At 32.4% G+C, this 9,894-nt stretch overlaps 1 protein-coding gene across 1 annotated transcript in view; it reads left to right on the plus strand.

The window, feature by feature from the left end:
* Positions 1-9,894, plus strand: part of LOC123252897 (protein EURL homolog) — a 179,840-nt gene that overhangs the window by 162,962 nt on the left and 6,984 nt on the right. The window contains 2 exon segments of the mRNA XM_044682139.1: positions 4,380-4,458; positions 8,967-9,003. Of these exon segments, the coding sequence (XP_044538074.1) occupies positions 4,380-4,458; positions 8,967-9,003 (116 nt within the window).

A 9,894-nucleotide genomic window follows, 5' to 3' on the forward strand; every position in this document is an offset into this window, starting at 1 on the left:
TCTATAAATCAACCTATGATCTGCAATTTAAGTATAACTTTAAAAAATAATGAAGAATTTATGTTATAACCAAGAAAGTGGAAGGTCTATATACATTAATTTCCCCAAATATTGGAGGCATAGTTTTAGGGAGTATGTATTCCAAATATATATATAAGAAATTTCAGTATACACTTAACAGAGAATAAAAAAGGAAATTTTTTATATACCATTTTTCTTTTGTTCAATCTAGGAAGCCTCACATAGCTTTATTATTTCCCATGTTTTGTGGATGCACATATATGTAACCATACCAGATAAAATGAGGATAAAGTATATTTATTATTCCACTTAATTGTATAACCAGATCTGCAATAGCCATAGGGATAGGCAAAGGACTTATTGTTCAGTGGCATAGAGGAATTCTAGATGAGGAAACTTTTTCTACCAATGCATGTCAATACCTCCTCTGTATCACACAATCCTAGAAAAATGATTTAGCATTTGAGAGTTTAAGTAACTTACTCAGGGCAATAAACCAATATGTTTCAGTAGTGATATTTAAATCAAGGCCTATCTATTGTTGTGGCTATCAAGACATTTGACAACATTTGACCTTAAATGATAATAATAGAGTTTGAAGAGTAATCATTTAATATGTAAATTACACCCATATTTATCATTATTTTATCACAATGAAGACTTATGTGGATATGTATTTAGTAAAATTACCTTTTTCTTATCATTGTGCTGGAATTTTATTAGCATATTATATATATGTACATATATATATGTTCATATATATATATGTATATACAGAGTATATATATTCCACCAGGTCACACACAAAAATGTTGTCATATATTTAATATAATTATAAAATATTTAAGTTACAATATGGGCAGAACACATTCCTAGATTGAGCAAAGAAAATGTAGTCATGGGGAGAACTAAGTAAATAAAGATTTAAAATTATGGAGAAAGATACAATTAAGGTAAGATCAATTTGTAATAGAAAATAGGAGGAAATATACGTAAGGACTCATATTAAGGCTTGTATCTTAGTCTGAAGAAATACCTCTCCATGTAAGAAGGTGGTAAAGACATAGATGTCTAAGTGATATGAGATCAGGAGGTGTAGGATCTAAATTAATATCCAATACTTCAAGTATTATATTTTATAAAGTTTATTATCTAACAAAGTAGAACCACATGACTAAGTTTTTCTACCTGCTCAAAAAGCCCGTACCACCAAAGCCATGACTGGAAGACAAGAGAGCAAGAGACAGAACTCCACAAAATTTATATTTTGTCCTCATCAGTGCATAATGAGAGTGGGCTGCTGGGAATCATAGTTTGTTTGTTTTGTTTTTAGGGTAACAGATTCTAATTACACAATCCCCCCTGGAATTCTTTGGGAGACTAGTCACCCCAATGGATCATGTAAACATAATATTTCAAAAATTTGGGAATATATGGGAAAGAGAACAAAACCAGTGACTGCTAGGCACATTGCATCCAACACCCCACAGTTCAATTTTCCTACATCCCAAAGTTCATTCTGGATCTTTTGGTGCAGGGTGAGCTTTCTGCACATATCTCCGTGGCTCCTTCTTCAAACAGTTCACTTCCTGGATTCTGGAAGGTAGCAAGTTTCTCATCCTAAAATTACTTTCAAACAAGAAAAAAAATTATAAAACTAGAATTTTATGGCAATTATACAATCCCCCCTGAGAAGGGTGTTGACAAACACACAGATAAACTCAGAATATATTAATTTTCACTAAGAAAACAGCTTTTTTCAAAAATAGTAATATAACAGCTAACTCAAGAAAACATTTTGGGTCTAAGATGTCACCAAGAATCTAGATCATTCTGCTGGAAAGGTAGAGTAGGTTGAAGAGTTACAGATTAAAAACAAACATCTAGAAGCCACTAAGCTATATAGGTAATTTTTCCTTCTTGATATACAAAACCTTCCTACCTTCTGGATGAGACTGTAACAGCCATATATGGCATGTCTTTATATGCCTTATTCATTACATTTTTATAAATGTGGAGCCTGGGATTATAATAGTGCTATAACACTTCAGCTACTAAATGGATGCTTACCTCTTGTTATAAACAACTCAAAGGTAATTTTACAGTGGTATTTTCTCCAGACCAGACGTAAGGGGAGGTCCAAATAAAGACAATGTAACAGCACCTTATAGCTAATTATCTAGGCACAGAAAATTAAAGCAACATAGTGTAATGGAACTTAGTAAGCTAAATAAAATCTTAAACAAGCAATCAGCAAATCCAGCATATGTGACAGGATACAAGCACTGAATTCAGGAGTCCTTTTTTCCAATTCAAATACAGACACTTCCATAAAACAATGGAGTCTGAAAAGGCTTAAAATTTTTGCCTCCAGACTCTTTAAAGTTCCTTCCCCTCTCCAGTATCATCATCCATCTAGATTTCTTTAGTCACACCCCTGGGATCTCCCATAGTGAGGAAGAATTCCACTGTACATGTTTAGGAATCCCATATTGAATGTGTTTTATTGACTGGGCAGGCAAGAATGGCAAGGGAGTGTAGGGAGATTAATTTCTCCCCTGAGTCTCAGGATTATTCAAGCTAATCACAAGGACCAGTGCTCCCAGGAACAATAGGAAGAAAAGACATTCTAAAACTGGGAGATTTTTGAGAGAGGTATTCACTGCTCTTTCATAGAGTGGGTCATGCTTGCAATTCTACTTCCTGTCTATAGTTTAGACAGAGTAACCATCTTCACTCTCCCCCCAGAGGTAAAAACCCCAGGGAGTCACTTGCTTCCCCTGCCATGTGGACAGGGAGTTAAGAGTGTAGAAGCATTTTCTCAGGTAAAATCCGTTTATGATGTTTATTATTGCTCAAGAGAAACACACCTGGGCTTCCAAGGCAAGCAGTAAGCAAGCACTCAGGTGTTGGCAATGTAAGGGAAAGAGGGGTTTATACTTTCCCCACTGTGCAGGGAGTGGATCCAAGGACTCCCAGCTTGTGTGTTCTAAAAGACACAGCAATCATCAGCAACAGGCAGCAACAGTAGCTTGTCTGGGACCACCCAGGCAGTTAGCAGCAGGAGGAGGATTGGCAGCAGCAATGGCTTGGCAAGGACCACTCAGACAGTTAGGGAGTGAGGCAGGATGACAGCAGCAGAGAAAACTCTGAAGAGGCCACAGCAGGAGAAACATGGTTTCTTTTCACACTAATCTACTTAGAGAGAACTAAGTGTTCTAAATTTCCTTTGTGGTTGCCAAATATATAGGATTTTTAATTAATATCCAATACTTCAAGTATTATATTTTATAAAGTTTATTATCTAACAAAATAAAATCACGTAACTAAGATTTTCTACATGCTCAAAAAGCCTGCTCCACCAAAGCCTGGACAGGAAGACAATACAGTGAGAGACTGAAATCCACAGACTTTATATCCTGTCTATTTCAGCACTTAAGGACAGGAAGAAAGTACGCTTCTGGGAATCATGGGTTTTTTTTAGCAAAACAGATTCTAATTATACAGAGGAAGGAAAAATTCTTGGCACTGGCCAAATGAACTCAGGCTTTGCAATGAAATACAACAACAAATCATTTTCTAGAGCAGTGATGGTGAATCTATGTCAAATGTGCCAAAGATGACCCACAGTCACTCTCTCTAAGCATGCATGGTACCTTGGGAGGTGTAGTCTCCCCCCATAGGTGTTTACTAGAAAGGCAGAGGGTCTCAGGCAGAGCTGCTCCCTTTCTCTCCTCCACTGTGCCTAATGATATTTTTTCATATCATATCATCCACCCCCCTGCCTAGCAGCTCAATGGAAATATACAGGGGTTAAGGAAAGTGGCTCAGAAGCAGCAGAACTGATGGAGAGTAGAGGGCTTGGTCCACACCCCTCCAACTCTTCACCTACTCAGAGAATATTTTTTACATCACTTAACCCTTCAATCAGCAGCCCAATGAGAATGTTTTTTCTCTTCTATGTGTGTGGGAAGAGAGTGCCAGGCATGCCCAGGCAGGGTATGGCACATGGTGTTGTGATATTGGAAATTTGGGAGTCCTTGAATTAATTTTGAGATCCCTGTTCTAAACTTCCTGTGGATGTTTAGGGGAATTTAAAACTTCATTTTTCATGATTCCTCTTGCATAATACAGGTGGACAGGAAGTGTGATAATGTAGACAGAGGTATAAGACTCGGGACATGATTTGGAAGCACTTTTTCCTGCTGAACAAGCTAGGTTGGCAGAGGTAATGGTGAGGCATTTGAATTAGCTCTTATCAGGCATGAGGTTTAATTACCAATATGGATTCCAATAAAACCCTTATATTTTTAAATATATCCTTTTATATTAATTTTACTTGTTACAGTCTCTAACAGTGCCATCACTGTTCTAGAGCAAGGAGGCAGAAATCGTACTATAAATTTGAAGAAGAATAAACTTGTAATAGCTTCTATGGTGAGTGAAATAGAACAATTATTTGAGAAAGAAAAAGGGATTGCCTTTTTTGTAATAATGGTTCATTTGAGATTAATGTAACCAAAGTATATAGTTGATACAGTCTGCAAAACTTCATTACTTCCTCCATTTTATTTAGTAGCTTCTAAAGTTTGATGATATTTGGGATCTTTTATTAAAAATACATCCATGCCCAAATAGTATATCTCATATTTATGATGAGAAAATTGGATACAAAAGCCAACAGAAAAAAAATTACCAAAGAATGGGAGGATTTTTATTTATCTCACTGAAGGAAGTATCTATATGTAATCTGAGATCATATGAATAACTTAATTTTCCATTATAATGATCAACAGTCAAAATTCTGATACTTTAAATAACTGTATTTATGTGTCTATTTCTCTGACTCTCTATATCTGTATCTCTTGATATATGTGTTTAAACCAGAGATGGGCAAACTTTTTAAAGAGGGGCCCAAAGGAAAGGAAATGTCCATCTGTCAGTCTGTTTCTAAAACAACTCTTTTGAAGTTTCATTGTATTGTATCCTATTCATTGTATTCGTCAGATTAGGAATAATGTCATGTGGCCGGTTAGAACATTTCAGGGAGCCACATCTGGCCTGCAAGCTGTAGTTTGCCCATCAATGATTTAAACAAATATATACATATATGCACAAATATAGGTGTGTGTGTTAATGTAAAGAGAATTTAAAAAAAACATAGCCAAAATAATATAGAAATTTTATTTTTATTGCTTAGAATAATTCATTAATTTAAATAAAATGCATGATGGAGTTTTGATTTTTAAATATTTAGGAAAGATTAAATATTCAGAAAAATATTATTTGGAAAATGATAGTCAAAAAATCTGTAAATAATATCAGTGCCCCCAGAGAGTGAAAGAAAGAAAGGATGTACTATGAATTGATCCAAATGACCTGAAGTCAAATCCCATTTCTCTATTGCCTTGTGTGGAAAGTCAATTGATCTTTCTGAGAATAAGTTTGCTCATCTGTAAATATGGTATGAGAACACATTCACTACCTGCATTATAAGTTTGTTGTTTATATACAAATGATCAATATGAATGTGTTTTGAATCTGTAAATAATTACTTACATGTGAATTGCCATTTTTATTTTTATTTATATTTCAGGAAAGAATTTTTTTTCTTTATAAAAATTTTTAAATGGTGAAATATAATAGTATAATTGGATATTAATATAAAATACTAAATTGTGTGAGTTGCCATTAGTATAACAAAAAAATGTATTTAAAATACTCACATTTACTTCTAGAGCAGAGATCCAGAAACCATGATCTGAACTACACTGCTAATCCAGTCCCTGAGGAAACTAAATCTATTCATTTTCCTAACTCTAGACCTATGTTTGAAGCATTCTGATTGGCAACTGAGTGAATGAAATATATTAAACCCATTAGCACTTAAACAGTCATTCAACAATCATTTAATGTGTCACACATTCTTTTAATCTCTGGAAATAAAACACAAACAAAAATACACACACAAATATAGTCTCTATACTCAAAAACCTCATATTCTGTTGAGGTTCTGGAGAAATGCAAATATCTATTAATGCTGCAAATAAATATAGACATATACGGTTTCTATACTATAAATGGCAGATAATTTCAGAGTGCATGCACTTAAATGAGAGATGGAGATGAATATAAAGAAAGATCTCTTACAAAACATCAGATTTTAGTTTAAATGCTTTATATATTATACTCCAGATAGTTCAAAATTATAAACATAATTTGATTCTACATTATAATTTGAAAGTAGTAAATCCTATCTTTAGAGTATTATGATTTAAATGCATTACTTCAAATGAATATTTACCAGTCTTTTCAAAATCATTGTAAATCTCTCTGAAATATATATTCAGGATCACTGATTATCTCCTTTTTATTGGATATTTTAATATCCTATGTTTCTTTAGTAGCATTACTCCTACTAATATTATTTAAAATATTAAGCACAAATCACTACTGTCTATTTGATATATGGATTCAAATTATTTTTAATTCTCTTAAGGGCTTATATATTACTGGAAGATGGTGAAGCAAAGCAAAATAATAAAATAAGAGGACATGATATTTTTTAAAGAAACAGTTCTTTTGATATATCTGCAAAATAAAGAAACAGCTATTATGTACAGCATTTGCCTCAAAGGAAAAATTGGCCTTCTGACAGGTAAAATTATTTTTACTCTCAAAAAGGAAATTTTGAAAAAAAAATATGGGTTTAGAAATGAAAGCAAAGCCTGAATGGATATGCTTTTATTCCTGTTAATTATGACCAATATCTTTTTGTGAACTTTATTTTTCCCTTTACATCTATAATTTATAGGTATATTTCACAAATCATCATATATAAGATAATCCCACAAATATATATGACATTGGTCTTTTAAAAGTCTCAGAAGCTCCAACTGGAAAATTTCATTAATTTTTCACAACTCTTTTAAAATTTATAGTGAAAGATATTTTATAGGACATTTATAATTTACTTTCATTTATAATAAGCAGGGCAAACATGAAAGAATATTTGAAATCCACGAAATTTAAATGAATTAGTTGGCAAGCTTTATTTATTTGTATTACTTATGTATAAAGTTTAAGTGACAGTTAATTTTAGACAGGTAGTGAAAAAAGCAATAGCTGAACCCAGGCCCTCCTTACAAAAGTGAAATTAATTTTAAAAAATTAATCAAAAGTCATTATTAGATTTACATATTATAGAACATGATGGGTAAAATAATATCTGTTCAGGGTTATTTTGAGGTAAAATAGAAATATTATGAAGCATATACCTGTTAAAAAACAGGTTAAAACCCATTAAAAAAAACCTTACTAGTGTCAAATCATGTTAAAGTATAATGTATTCCCTGTCAATTTAGTCAAATGCCTTCTCAAGAATCAGAATACTTCTCCTAATTGCATGAAATGAACTTGCTTAAATTCTTGATTTTAGTCTGTAGGCAAGAATTTTTTAGCTTATATATTTTTCCATACTTGAATTGAAAAGACTATCAGGGGATCTTTTGTAAGTTTCCCTGCATGTAATGAATACTTCAGTGAATGAGCCAGAGGGATAGTATTGTAAAAAAGAATTCTCCATATGAGCCCAGGAGAAATGAAGTGATTTTTTTTTATCAGCTATAGACAACTCAGATGAGACTCTATCAAGCCCAAGCGCCTTTTTGTGTTTGAAGGATTGTACAGTACAACTGATATTCTTAGCAGATATTGGAAGTATTAAACCTTTGCTATTTTTTGGGAACTATCATCACTTAAGGAGTTGCTTGAGACTTTCATTTGAGATGACTAGAGAAATGATAAACCATTCCTTTCAGTATTTAACTTTTGTACTTACTTCTCTCTTTTCTGTCACTATCAATTTTTTACTTTATCTCTCATAATGTAATCCTAATAAATTGAATCTCTCAAAAAGAAAGAAAAAAATCATTGAAATATATATTTATAAAATATTTTCTTCTTTACCAAATATATAGACCATATTTAGCAACTAATTAAACATATATATGTATATATATGTATATATATATATATGTGTGTGTGTGTGTGTGTGTGTGTGTGTGTGTGTGTGTGTGTGTGTAATTTGCATTGAGATGGGAGCCAGAACGACTTCATGTGTGCCATAGCTTGGGTGAAACTGTATAGACTTCCATATCATTAAGCCTCAGACTTCGATTCTATAAAATGGGGATAATAATAACTCAACTACCTACTTCACAGGAACCCTACAGATAAAATGTTTAAGATACCTAAGAGTGGTAGAGACATAGACTGAAAGGGACAAAGACAAACAGAAACAGAAACAGAGAAATGATCAATAGATATGAGTTTTCACACACTATTCATTTCAAGCTTTGTTTTCTGACATTTTGTGATCTGAATTCCTTCCTCTCTCCCTGCCCTGCTCCCCAGGATGGCAAGAAATCTTATATAGGTTATACATATGCTATCATGCAATACATATTTCAATATTCATCATGTTGTGAAAGAAGACAAGTATCACACATATAAGAAAAAATAGCAAAGGAAATTAAGTGAAAATGTTACTTTTAAAATTGGTATTCTGACTCCATTGATTCCTTCTATGATGAATGATAACATTTTTCATGATGAGTCTCTTTTGTTGTTTTATATTTTTATATTGTTAATAAATTTTAAATAATTCATAATTGACCATAATCCAATATTTTGTTACTCTATACACTATTCTCTAAATTCTGCTCATTTCACTTTACATTGGTTCAAATAAGTCTCTCCAGGTTTTTTTTAAAACTCATCTTGTTTATCACTTCTTATAGTACAATAGTTTTCCATTACAACTATATACCATAGATTGAAGGACAGCCCTTCAATTTCCAATTCTTTGCTATCAAAAAAAGCTGCAACAAATATATGTATTTTTTTTACAAATAGGTCCTTTTCATTTTCTTTGCTACCTGTAGGACACAGATTTAATAGTGGTATTGCTGGACATGAAGGGTATGTAGAGTTTTATAACATTGTGAATATAGTTCTACATTGATCTCCAGTATGATTATATCAGTTCACAATTCCACCAACATTGTATTCATTTTCCAATTTCCATACATCCTCTCCAACATTTATCATTTTGCATATTTTGTTACATTACCTAAATTTATAGGTGTGAGGTGGTACCTCAGAGTTGTTTTAATTTGCATTTTTCTAATCCAGAGTGATTTGAAGCATGTTTCACATGATTATAGATTTAATTTTCTCATTTGAGAACTGCTGCATTATATCTTTCAACCTTTTTTCAGATGGGGAATGAATTGTATTCTTAGAAATTTGACTCAGTTCTCTATTTTTTGAGAAATGAGGCTTTTGTCAAAGGAACTTGCTATAAGAATTCCCATTTCCTCCTTTCCTTCCTAATTTGTTTAAATTGGCTGTTTATTAAAAAAATTTATAATTTAATTTGTCCTATTTATTCATTTTACAGTTTATATAGTTCTCTATCTTGTTTGGTCATCCATTCTTCCCTTATCCATAGATCTGATAGCTAATCTATTCAGTGCTCCGATAATTTTCTTGTGATGTTACATTTTATTTCTAAATTATGTATCCATTTATCATGGTATTTGATGTGATGTTGGACCACACCTAATTTCTGCAAGATTATTTCCCAATTTTCCCAGATATTTTTATCAGATATTGAGTCCTCTCAATGAACCTAGGTCTTTGGGTCAAACAAACACTAGGTTATTTTGGTAATTGACTACTGTGTGTTGTGTACCTTATCTATTCCATTGATCCACAACACTTCCTTAGCCAGTACCACACTGTTTTTTTTTTTTTTTTTTTTTTTTTTGTGTAGCTTTCTCTTACAATTTAATTTTGTGAATTTTTTTT

This window comes from Gracilinanus agilis, chromosome 1 (assembly GCF_016433145.1).
Source record: "Gracilinanus agilis isolate LMUSP501 chromosome 1, AgileGrace, whole genome shotgun sequence".
Lineage (NCBI taxonomy): Eukaryota > Metazoa > Chordata > Mammalia > Didelphimorphia > Didelphidae > Gracilinanus > Gracilinanus agilis.